At 45.4% G+C, this 13,213-nt stretch overlaps 1 protein-coding gene across 2 annotated transcripts in view; it reads right to left on the reverse strand.

The window, feature by feature from the left end:
• pde4a (phosphodiesterase 4A, cAMP-specific) overlaps nucleotides 1-13,213 on the reverse strand; it is a 65,607-nt gene that overhangs the window by 5,158 nt on the left and 47,236 nt on the right. For both annotated transcript variants that reach the window (XM_084073052.1, XM_084073053.1), the window contains 8 exons: nucleotides 6,581-6,674; nucleotides 6,026-6,189; nucleotides 4,067-4,165; nucleotides 3,481-3,645; nucleotides 2,989-3,088; nucleotides 1,791-1,945; nucleotides 1,277-1,399; nucleotides 330-512 (listed from right to left, as the gene is read on the reverse strand). In XM_084073052.1, coding sequence (XP_083929178.1) covers nucleotides 330-512; nucleotides 1,277-1,399; nucleotides 1,791-1,945; nucleotides 2,989-3,088; nucleotides 3,481-3,645; nucleotides 4,067-4,165; nucleotides 6,026-6,189; nucleotides 6,581-6,674 — 1,083 coding nt within the window. The remainder of the gene's footprint in view (nucleotides 1-329; nucleotides 513-1,276; nucleotides 1,400-1,790; nucleotides 1,946-2,988; nucleotides 3,089-3,480; nucleotides 3,646-4,066; nucleotides 4,166-6,025; nucleotides 6,190-6,580; nucleotides 6,675-13,213) is intronic.

Genomic DNA, 13,213 nt, shown 5'->3' on the forward strand with positions numbered 1-13,213 from the left:
AGCAGGAAACCAAACATCTACCACTCAGTTAAAAGAGAATCCTCCAATGGAGATATTAGGCTTCTGGGCTTATAGACAGAAGCCTAATAGTAATAGTTTATTTTTTATTTTTCTGAAAAAGCTTATTTTTGAGTTTTGTTTTTATTCGTTTCAGAGTTTTAGTTTTTATCGTAGTATGGGGTATTTATGAGGGGCGAGATTAAAAAGTGTCCGAAAAAGTATTGCGGATTGTGTGTGTGTGTGTGTGTGTGTGTGTGTGTGTGTGTGTGTGCGTGCATGAGCTTGTGTGTGCGTCTATGCACATATGTAATTCTGAGTTGAATATTTACCTGACTCTTCTCCACAGATGCAGTATGTTTGTCACACATGGGGCTGATCTCCATCCCTCGCTCTCTCTCTTTGTCTCCTTGCCTGAAGAACTCCTCCATGATTCTCTCTGTCCATTGTCTATATACATCAAGAGGCTTCGTAGGGTTGCTGAGGTCAGCACAGTGGACCATATTCCTCAACACCTGCACAGGTAACATACAGCTGTTCAACACCTGCACCATGGGTAACCTACAGCTGTTCCAACACCTGCACCCTGGGCAACCTACAGCTGTTCAACACCTGCACATGTAGCATACAGCTGTTCAACACTTGCACAGGTAGCATACAGCTGTTCAAAACCTGCACAGGTAACATACAGCTGTTCAACACCTGCGCCATGGGTAACCTACAGCTGTTCAACACCTGTAGCATACAGCTGTTCAACGTCTGCACAGGTACCATGCAGCTGTTCAACACCTGCACAGGTAGCATACAGCTGTTCAACGCCTGCACAGGTAACATACAGCTGTTCAACACCTGCAGAAGAACTATAAACGTGCTATTCAACACCTGCACAATGGGTAAAGCTGTTCAACACCTACATGGGTAACCTACAGCTGTGTTACCCACGGTGCAGGTGTTGAACACCTGCACCATGGGTAACATACAACTGTTCAACACCTGCACAGGTTACACACAGCTGTTCAACACCTGCACAGGTTACACACAGCTGTTCAACACCTGCACAGGTAACATACAGCCATTCACAATGCAACCACTGTATACATACTGTAGTTCGAACCTGCCTGCTGCACAGAGAGGCATAAACAGTAAAATCCTCAGTGTTTACGGGTCCATTTGGTTCCATTTGTACACTCAGAGTTACAAATTGACAAATGAACACTGAGGATTTTACTGTGCATATCCAGCTGAAAGTAAGGATTTTTCTTGAAAGGTCACAACTCACCTGTATGCGGTCAGTATAGTGGTCAAGCAGGAGCACTCCAGAACTTGTCACCTTTTTGGTCTCAACCATTGTCTTAAGATCTGCCAGCAAACTCATGTGTTTAGACATATCTGTTGCCAAGACCTGTGAGGAAACATGGTCTCAGTGTCACAATGCAGACCAAAAATCAGGATGGGAGAAATACATGAAGGAGGGGAGGAAGCGAGGGAGGGGAAGAAGAGAGAAGAGGGGGAAGGAAGGAGGGAAAAGCAAATGCAAGGAAGTAAGAGAGGAGGGGGAGAGGGACACAGGAGGAAGGGAGGGTGGAGGGAGGAGGGAGCGGGGGGGGGGAGACAGAAGGGAGGGGGTAATTAATTAGGAATGAAGGAAAGAAGGAAGGCAGCGGGGGAGGGACAGAGAAAGAAAGAAAGGAAGGAGTGAGGACAGAAGGGAGGGAGGTGTGTGTGGGTGGGGGGGGGGGGGGGGGTTGGTTATATTTCTTCATGATGCGATAAAGCTGCAGAGACAAACTCACCATGTCAATGACAAGTTTCCTTAGACTCTGTCTCTGCCTCTTGCTGAGGTTCTGGAAGATGTCACAGTTGTCCTCATGGAGCAGCTTGAAGCCCACAGCCAGGTGGTGGTTCTCCAGCACTGACTCATCGTTGTACATGAGGGCTAACTCTGAGTCTGATTACAACAAATGGATCAAAACACAGCAGGATCAGAGCATGATCATACGGTTATGTCGTGCTGTGCCATTAATATTAATTACAATAACTGCTCAAAAATATCAAAGACAAACCAGGACTTAATAATAATAAAACAAACACAAATAATACACTGAAGCCCGCGGTGCAGCTGTGTTGCTATTTAGGCTCCTGGCATGTTCTGTCACAGTTCATCCATGACTGTCCTGAATTTGGCATTGTATGCCCACGGTGCCTTGCTGGCCGGTGTCATGGACAAAACAGCAAAATATAAAAAAAAGGAGTAAAGGAATAATACAAAATTGCCTCTGCAAATGTCATGAGGTAATAGGGCTGCACAATTTATCAAAATCAATCGTAATTGTGATTTTGTTTCACGACTAAGCAATTAACAGCTGTTGCACCTTGCATTTGTCTACTCACCATTACACAAGGGTGAATATAACAAAAACATTGCACAACCCATCCCCCCATCCATTAGCCCCACACAGTCACAATAAAATCACAGAGGCCATTGCATTTAATTTGGCCAAATATGTGGCACTGATATAAGCACAATGAGCGACAAAGACATTAACCACTCAAGCCCTAAATACTTAATCATCATGCTTTATCAAATCAGGAATGGTGAAAATAGTCAACTTTTTTCACTGTCTTTGATAATTGGGAAATTGTTTTCTTTAATGTTTTGGATTTACTTAAATATTTAGAAAAGGTCAGCTATAGTGACATAGGAACGCCAAGTTGAAAGTGATCCACCAAAACACTCATTATCAATAATAATGAATGATTAATAAATGTGATTATTTTGCTAAATATGTCCCTAATCCCTAATCCCTAATGAATAAGATATGCATGTGGCATGGTCTGAGTGGTCATTCAAAAGCCAGGGTAGTAGGGGATAGTTGACCAGTACAACTCAGGTGTCATAACAGCAACAGCAGTAAGAGTAAAACAGGCAAGAGAGAATAATACCAATACAAAATAAAATAAAGATGAAATAAGCTAATCCTTTGCACTCACTGGTGTTAATAAGGAACTGGTTGGACACTCCTGGATGGTCCACATCATGGATGGCAGCAGCAAACAATGCAGCTAGTATCTCCAGATCAGTAAACACAGCCTATCGGTGACAGAGACCAAAAGAACACTTGTGTCATTGCGTCACAAACTACTTTTTACAATATAGCACCTATCAGGGAGGGGTAAAAACAACCTCCCTGGGGGAGGGGTAATTGTTTTTACAGCTTCATCTAGCTGATGGCTGCTCAGATGGCTCTGATGGAGGTCCAAGGACACTTTGACACTGGGTGAGCTGAGGTTTGGACCCGTGACCTTCTGATTCCCCGACGGCCTCTCTATCCACTTAACTCTGAGAGTGTACATTAATGTAACCAAATGGATAAATGAACACTGGATGTTACTGTGCAGCATTGCTGGTGTGCGTGTATGCGAGTAATTGCATATACTGTAACAAGACGCTTAAGCTGTCTTTCTTCTCCGAGAGTATCTTACATCCAAAGCCGGCGTGGAGAGGAGTACGTGCGTAGACTGTGTGACATCAGCAGCGTGGAGACTGTTGTGGTAGGCCACGTTGGCATGGTAGTGGTCCTCCAGGGTCATCACATAGGTGACAAAGGTGTCCACAGGGATCCGAAATGTCTTAAATAGATCCCGCTCCTAATGACAGGGTCAGAAACCACATGGTCATGGTCAATAATATGGTCAGCTATGGTCACCTAAATAATGCCGGCACAGAGATGCTTATAACTTAGCAGTAAGAGTTTTTAAAGTTTTAATACCGCTGCTATTCTTTGATTATTCCTTTCTAATTTCCTTGGTGTTATGTGTATTATTATATAATATTATACATATTATTATACATATTACTATTATTATTATTATTATTGCTGCTGCTACAATGTCTGTAGAACCAGAACAAAATAATAGTTCTCTTATGTACCTCTTATGTACACAAGATGTAACATAAAGGAAACCTTGAAACGTTGAATAAATCACACTAAACTTGAATTAGTCAAACATTGAATAGCAGCTAACAGTAATAATCACATTGAATTAACACAGTCTATTCATTACTCACCTGAAAGATGGCGTACATGATGCAGCTGAGAGGTCTGTTATTAGAGAACTCCGCCACATGAAAGATATTAAGGCCCCACTTATTCAAGTCATCCAGCTCCTGCCAGCACAACAGAAAACACATTAAAGTTAAGAACTAAGAGGTTTGGTCCAGTGTATGTAATGTATACTGTACAGGTGCATGTTGTGCAACAGGTAATCAACTAATCGATTTCATTGATTATAAAAACAAATAATCATTTTTTATAAAAGTATCAGTACAGTACAGTAAATACAGTAGCAAAAAGCTGCAGGTTCGATTCCCGAGCCTGATGGCCTTTGCTACATGTCTCTCTCCGTTTCCTGTCACTGTACACTGGGATGTCCAAATAAAGGCAGAAAAACCCCAAAGAATCTCTTAATTTAAAAAAAATGGTACTCAGACTCGAGTTAGTCGTGTTTTTTTTTTCTCTATAATTTTTATCCCGCGATTTTGTAACCCTTTTTTCACCCGGTGCCAATTTGCTAAGTGATCCTGGGCACTACACTCCCCCCACCAGCCTAGGGAGGCCAGGGCCGAGCTCATGCCTCCTTCAATGCATGAGAGCCAACTGACCTTCTTGTCACCTGACAGGGGGGAGTTTCCCTGGTTGGACGTAGCGCGTGGAAGGAACACGTTATTCCAACCAGTTCCCTTCCCCTCCATCAGGCGCCCCGGCTGACCAGGAGGAGGCAGTATAGTGACCAGGATTACTACATGTTTTTGTGAGGGTATTAACTACCCTAGAAGACACCGGGAGAACATGCAAACACCACACAGAGTAGGCCCTTTCGTCGTGTTTTTTAAACCACTCTTCGTCATGGTTATTCGATTAATCAAAAAAGTAGTGAATAGAATGATTTGTTTTAGCCCCTTTTTCCCCCAATTTAGTCGTTACACTAATTCATTCGGATCCGTCTTGATCACTTGACTATAGAGATAATGTGTACCGATTTGCGTGATGTTTGGAATACATTTGTAGGAGTAATTATAAAAAGAAATGTTTTGCAGAAATCGTCCTCCTGGTGGTGCTATAATAGCGCAATGTTAAAAGGGTGGCATTTGTTCCTCCACGTAGTGCGAATGTGCGTGCAAAGTTTCACCGCAATCGGACGCTGCGTTCATGAATTGCAGCATTTTGTTCAAAATGGGCCACTCCTGCAAACTTTAGATTTCTATCTTAGCCAATCAGGATGGAATATGAAAAATCTAACAGATCCGTCCTGATCACATGACTATAGAGATCATGTGTACCGATTTACGTGAAATTCCGTGGTGTTTTGTTTTACATAAGTCGGCCTCCTGGTGGTGCTATAAAAGGCAGATGTGAAAAATGCAGGGCAAAGGTTTTTCCTTGGCTTCTTGGGAGTGCACATACAAAGTGTTACACAGATTGGTACAGTTATAGGTAAAACACAAATCCGCCTGTTATAGCGCCACCATGAGGCTGATTTGAAAATTGTCAAGTGGCATTTCTTCCTCGGTCTAGTGCAAATGTGTGTGCAAATTTCACGGAAATTGCACGCTGTGTTCATGTTTTGAGGCATTTTGTTAAAAACAGAGCACTCCTGCAAACTTTGGAAGCCAATCAGGATGGAATATGATTTTTCAGAAAAATCTGAAAGACCCATTTCGTTTAATGACTATAGATAGAGAGATACTGTGTACCAATTCGCGTGATGTTTGGACAAAATCTCTAGGAGAGAGAGAAAATGTGTTTTGCCTCCTGGTGGCGCTATAACATCCGTCTGACCCACATTTTTCACATGGGCCATGTGAAAAATGTGGGTCAGACGGAACCACACGGACGGACACGCGGACAGACGGACAGGGTGCAGAACATAGTCTCGGCCATGCCTTTCGGCGTGGCGGAGACAAAAATAATGGATAGTTGCAGCCCTATAGTTTCCAGTGCAGCTGATGATGCAGTCAGTCACGCACCCTGGCTAATGCGTCCTCCTGTTCGGTCTTGACGCCAAAGCGCGGTACGGTGGAGTTGGGCAGGCTAGAGCTGTGAGTGAGCTTCTTCACCCCACTGATGTGACACATGGGCTTCTCTCTCTCCCTCAGGGTGGGCGATGGAATCTCCACATCGTTCTGTTGATCTGCAGGGGTCAGTGATGAAGGTGTCATGCTAGATACATACAGTGCTTCTCAACCTTTTCAATACACCTGGCCACGGACCCCCGTCTTATATTAATTGACTTGGTGGTTCGACGTTAAAATCAAGATTTTAAGGCCGTGTAACAGCCTGAAAATCTATCTCTGGAACCCCAATATAAACTGTAAAATCCTCAGTGTTCATTAACTCTAAGAGTGTACCAATATGTACACTGTAGCTGCAGTTGAAGCCAGCTCAACTTGGATTGCAGCTTTGTGGATTTTGTTGCAGCTACACACATGGCTTCCATTAAAGATGAATGGTAAACTGTAGCTTTGTATTTGACAGTGTGAATGGAGCATGAGGCAGGTGTAAAGGTGTCAGGTTGGCTTTACCCAGGAAGGTAGTGGAGATGTATTCTGAAACCTGGTTCCCTGAGCGGCTCATCTCAGACAAATGGGAGAGCTCCCTGTTCAGCATCCTCTTGAACTGAGTGGGAGACAGAGAGAGAGAGAATATCATCACTGTTGGCTGGAAACCTTGTATGTCTAAAACTAGAGATGCACGATATCAAAATTTCGGCTGATATCCGATAATATGCAGGGTCAAACCGATACCGATATAGTACATTATTATATATTATATTTATATTGAGCTCATTGCTGAATTAACAGTCACATTATTATTGCGTCAATATCTGTGAAATATCTGTGAAATATCGGTGAAAGAATCTTGGTCGATATTGGTGGAAAAATATCGAAATTATTTTGACATCGGTTCAATACCGATAATGCATTTTTTATGAGATATCGGCCGATATCGATATGCTACCGATAATATCGTGCATCACTATCTAAAACCGTTTTTTACTTTTCAGTAAATGGAAAACAGATCCTTTGTTCCAAAGGACATAGTGTAGTTATTATTTAGTCACAAGCTCTTGGTTGGTTAAATATTTCCAAAACCCACAGACAGAAAATGTTTCAAAAGTATTGAAAATTGCATTTATTTATGCTGTTAATTTACGGAAAAAAACATAAAAAGTTGCGCTACATCAACAAAATACAGAAAGTCTGAAAGATCAAGGATTGTTGTCTTAACGCAGTACTACCGTAATGTGAGTTATAAGGTGCCACACATAACAGATAAATCAAAAGGTAGGCAGATCACTTGGCAAGCCTTCACATATAATTGATCTTACCTACACACAAGAGACAACCAGTGACAGCAAACTGCAATTTCCATTGGTATTGATACAGTAAGTGAAGGCCAATGCATTTAACATACAGTATAAACAAATACATTAGGGTTATATTCAATTACATTCATAAGATTTGTAGGAATATGAATTTACTACCAATGTAAACAAATCTATTACAGCCCCAAAAACAGAAAATGCTGTTTAAAAAGCATTATCTGTTGTCTGACCTTCTATCAACAACCAAGTCAATCACCTCGCAGACGGGCTTTCAAATACATGTATTAATGTCAAGGGGCATGAATGACATGAAAACAGTCCCCATTTCAAATTATGCTGTCCTAGGGATCCTCACATGTATGTTTTGGATTAAATGTAATTTAAACCTAAATGTCATAATTGTACATGGGGTATATGCAGATTCATAGTGGTGATATTGACATTATTGTTAGAATATTTACGCATACTTTACAAAATCTAATGAAACTACTCCTCATTTGGCTGGCTACCCCCTGGAACCCATGTTTCCATTGTTGTTGTTGTTGTTTTTATTATGTCTGAATCATAGATTTACCTTAGCGCTAGGTATGCTCTTGGTTGCTTGTTATTGCAGAAAATGCACTTATAACCTCTGGTGATTAGTAGCTTTCGTTCCCTACCTTTGTTGATTGCACTTATTGTAAGTCGCTTTGGATAAAAGCGTCTGCTAAATGACTGTAATGTAATGTAATGTAGATTGGGCCTTAATCTTTATTTTGGTTTCAATCACTTACAGGTGAGAAAATCTGTAATATATCCTGTCTATGCTTTCTTTCAGATGAAAACCATAAACCAATTCAGGGATTTCATGTTTTGCTCGCCAAACAAGAATCCAATCATGCAGCATGTTTTACAAGTTTATATTACACAGCCCTTGGCAACTGTTTACAGAATATGCAAGTTCCAGGAATGAAAATAAAAAGAGGCAGGTGTACCATCCATATAGAAGAATAACAACCTAAAATGACAAGCCAAGACAAGTTGAATCGTTCCCAGGCGAGCTGCTTGTCACGTGAAGGCGCAGTGCGATTCGGACAAGACCCCTCAGTCTGTGTCCTAGTGACTGATCCTTCACACATAATAATCTCCATGGCAACCAGAGCGGTTGCCACGGCAACTGCCTCCTCACACTCAGCCCTTCAGCTTGGATGTGAGAGCAGCATCTGCTTGGGTGACAATCTGAGAGAGTGCGCAGGTGTCTTTGACCTTTACCAAGGTCAAACCCTCCCCTCCCCTCCCCTTCTCTCCGCTCTGTCTCCCTCTCCCTCTCTCTCTCTCTCTCTCTCTCTCTCTCTTGTTTATGTCTTACCCCCCCACCCTTCTAAGTAAACAACACTAGCACTATGTCACTAGCACATAAGACTATACGTCTATGCCGTTTCAGTGATGTACCTCATGTACAGTACATACCCGCTACTTTATATGCTACAGTATTTTGTATAAATGAAGATTTCTCAGATTCTTTTTTCTTTTGACCGTTTTTTTTCTCCTATGTTTTTTTCTGCTCCTTGCTCTCCCTCTATCTGTCCCCCCCCTGAAAACTATGAATTATGGAGCTTGCCCAAAACATTTCTTCATTCTGAACCTTGCACCTTCTTCTTTAACATACCCTCTCAGTTACTTTATATTTACATTGAGGAACATTTATATACTTAATAATACACTGCCCTTCCCTTTCCCTCTTTAATATCTCTCTTTCGTGTGCATGTATTAGTGGATTATTAGTTAACAGCATGACAACTAAATCATTGAGGCAGCCAGGCAGAATAAGTCAGTGGTTCTCAACCTTTTTCATTTCAAGGACCCCCAGTTTGATATGTATTAGGCCCCCGGACCACCATTTATACAATTTTTTTTTTTAAATCTCTGGGACCCCAATCTACAGTACACTGTGAAATCCTCAGTGTTAGTGTAAGTCTGAGAGTGACCTGATAGCGCCCATTTAGACCCCTGGTGGTCCCTGGACCAGAGGTTGAGAACCAGTGGAATAACTCTGAAGCCAAGTCCCCAGTCAAACCCAATGGCACACATAAGCCGTCCAAAACCTTATGCACCCCCCCCCCCCCACTCTCTCTGACACTATTAAGCTGAGTCATAGCTACCAACCAACACTTCCACGGTGCCAGACCAAGTGTCAGGATAAACAATGAAATACAATGCAAGCCCACACATAGGAGACACCTGCAGCTGTGTGTGTGTGTGTGTGTGTCACACAGTGAAACAGTCTGTTTATTTATCAAAGATGGCCCCAAATGAATTCATATTCACAGTACACACATGCGCACATGTAAGAGAAGGGAGGTGGTGGTTGAAGTTGAGTGCACGCGCGCACATACATTAGCACCCGCGCACGCACACGCTCGTGCACACGTGTGCGCACACGCGCGCACACACACACACACACACACACACACACACACACACACACACACACACACACACACACACACACACACACACACACACACACACACACACACACACACACACACACACACACACAGTACCAGAGGGGACTACAAATGTAAAAATGTCATTTTAGACTGATGCTAGGTTCATTGTTTGCCTGGTATCCTAGTTTCTTGAGGCACTACACTGCTTTCTCTACATTCTATGGTTCTGAATATGATTGTTTACCGTGCTTATTGAACGTCACTATGGATAGGAACGCCTGCTAAATACCTAAATTGTAGATTGTGACCGTGTTCTCTTTTTGATAAGAGCCACTGAGCTCTAACCTGTAAGCATTTCTCAGTAATTTTTTTTTACTAAAAGTCCTTTGATGTCCTTCGATCTACAAGCTTACAATGCGCTTCCACCCGACAAGGACGATGTAATAAAAAAATAGAACATGGCAGTGGAAATGGATCAAGGTGAGTGAGCTGGTCCTTGTGGTGAGGAGAGCTTGATTACAGTGACAGAGCTACGTTACATTATACGTCAGGAGAGCGATAAACCAAAACAAAACTGCCTCAATTTGTGCCCCCCTGAGATCAGTGCAGCACGCTAAGCGTTGCCCTTCACTGATGATGCTTTTGCCAACCGAAAGTGTGTATTGAGGCCAGCCGCAGGTGAGGGGGAGTGGAAGGCGGGGGGATGCTGGGAGCAGGTGTGGAGAATGGAGATGGAGGTCATGCAACACTGCGATCTACCTGCAGAAAACAGAACTATATTTCCGCAGCTGACATCCACAACACTACATCCTCACACAATGGAAAATCTGGCAAGTTGTGCACAGATTCATCGTGAGAACCAGGCCTTTTGTTGATTCAACCTGTTATTTTTCCAGCGTAGAAACTCTGAGCAGGGTTAGGGTTATAATAAAGTCTGTGCCTCCTTGTCTGTTCCTCATTTCATCATCTACTTGTTTCGCTGCCACATAATATTCACTGCCTTTTCTTATAATGGAGTTAGAAATATACAACACACAGACTGTGTGCGCATTAGCCACATAAACCCTTTTTACTTTTTACTTAGTATACTGGATCAGTTGCCTCTGTACTTGGTCCACGCTTTTTGCCCTCTACTTCAAACCTCTTTGCCAAAAATAGCTGATCTACAAGTTCTTGTAGATAGGCTATTTTTGGCAAACGTTTCCCCCAGAAAAGGGACGCTAGGGCTCAAGTGGTTAGCTGCCCTGGCTAAACCATGTGGACAAAACTCTGGTAAGAGTTCACAACATTTAATCCAAGATGGCGGCCAGCGGGTCAGTTTGCCCTCCCCCCACCTCCCTGAGCCCTACCTGGTCCCACCAGCCGATGAGCCAGGGCCTGGAGCAGGTCTCGCAGAACAGGTCCACGAAGGGAGTCCGGCGCTCCGCCGCCATACCCCCCCCTTCGAGAACCCCTCCGGCAGCCGCGCCGAGGTCGAGCTCTGCCCCCGTCCTCCCCTGCAGGGGGCTGTAGCTGGAGGAGCGGGGCAGACGGAAGCCCCCCGGCACAGGGGAGGGGCAGGGAGACGGGGCCGGGTCAATGCCCATATCCACCTCTACCACGCCCATGCTGAGGGTGACGGGGGGCGCCGGCCGCTGGCACACGCAGGAGGTGCAGGTGTAGCTGAGCGGCGTGGGGGCACTGTGGTCGCCCCAGTGGCATGAGGCCGTCGTCAGGGTGTGCGGGGAGAGGCCACAGCCAGCCAGGCTGGGACACTCCAGAGCGATCAGCAGTCCCGTGGAGGGGGGTGACGGGATTGGGAATAGTGGGGGGGGGGGGGGGGGGGGGGGGTGACAGGGGGTCGGGGTTGGGGGGAAGGCCGAGGCCAAAGGCTGCTGCTGCTGGCTGTCTTTTTTCCCTACATGCAGCACTCCACAGCAGGCCGCCCGGTCAGTCCAGAATCGAGTTCCAGCCTAGGCTCGGTCCAAAGACGAGGGTCCGCCCGCAACGGGCAGGCCAGGAGCCCCCTGGATCCGGCTGCTGGAGAGACTACATCTCATCGCATTTGCTGAGCAGAGCTGACCCGAATGTACGATAACCGCAGGGGGGGGGTAAGGTGGAGGGGCAACGGGGGGCGGCAGCCTAACAGAAGAAATGCGAGGGGTGTTCAGGAGAGGGGTGCACGCGACCGTCTGAAGGGCACAGAGAGGAGTGACAGGGACAATGGAGGAGAGACAGGCAGAGAGACGCTGATGAAGAGCAGATGACCGTAGAGAGTGACAGAAGAGGAAAGGAGGACGATGGAGGATACAGCAGAAAGGCAAGGTGGGGAGGGGAGGAGGGGGGGGTGAGGAGAAACAAGGACAGAAGAGAGACAGAGAGAGAGAGAGAGAGAGAGAGAGAGAGAGAGAGAGAGAGAGAGAGAGAGAGAGAGAGAGAGAGAGAGAGAGACAGCCAGGTAGAAAGAGAGAGTGATGCAGGCAGGCCCTTGTAGCGGCTGGTCAGGCCGGGAGAATCACGGCGGAGAGCCGCGGTCTGGAAAAACAGGCTCCCCTTCTCCCTCCTGCGTCTGCTCCCCCTCCCCCACACCGCCCGATCCAGAGGCCTGGCCCAGTCCTACCAGTGCATCGGCCCGGGCTCGCACCACGCTGATCCCACAACAACACGCAGTCAGTCCGCAGCCAGCCAGCCAGCCAGCCAGCCAGCCAGCCAGCCAGCCAGCCAGTCAGTCAGCCTTCTCTCTCGACAGCCCCGTGGCTTCGTCTCATGCTGCAAACTCCGTCCATCGGCTCAGCTGGCTCAAGATGCTGGAGGTCTATAATCCTGCTGCTTCACGCTCCCCTGTCCTCCTTTGCTTCCTTCCTTCCTCCCCTTTCCTGTTCCTCCAATGCTCTGCCTCTTGTGCCGTTTCCCTAGATATGCTGTAGACAGCCCTCGCAAGCTAATCAGCACCGTGTGGCTGCAGGCGCGTGCACGAGTGTACATGCGTCTCTGCGCTCACTGCTGCTCGCGGCACCAAATGCGCATGTGCTGCAGGTGGCATGTGCGTCTGTCGAAAAATATGTGCGGGCGAGGGTGTGAGGATGAGTGAGAGACTGTGTGGTGATGCTGTGCGCGCGCGTGCGTGTGCGTGTGTGTGTGTGTGTGTGTGTGTGTGTGTGTGTGTGTGTGTGTGTGTGTGTGTGTGTGTGTGTGTGTGTGTCTGCCTCTTATATTGTTACAAAGTGGATGATATCTGTAGGTGAACAGCAGCTGCTTAAAAAAAGCATCAGACAGTAAAACCCACAAGTGTTGATTTAACTCAGGGATTTACTGTGTATTCACGGTCTCTGTTTACCCCAGGAGAATGTCTCTTGACATTCTGCATGCACACAAACTGTATGTACACACACACACACACACACACACACACACACACA

Source organism: Gymnoscopelus microlampas (genome assembly GCF_963454915.1).
Source record: "Gymnoscopelus microlampas genome assembly, chromosome: 11".
In the NCBI taxonomy this organism is placed as follows: Eukaryota; Metazoa; Chordata; class Actinopteri; order Myctophiformes; family Myctophidae; genus Gymnoscopelus; species Gymnoscopelus microlampas.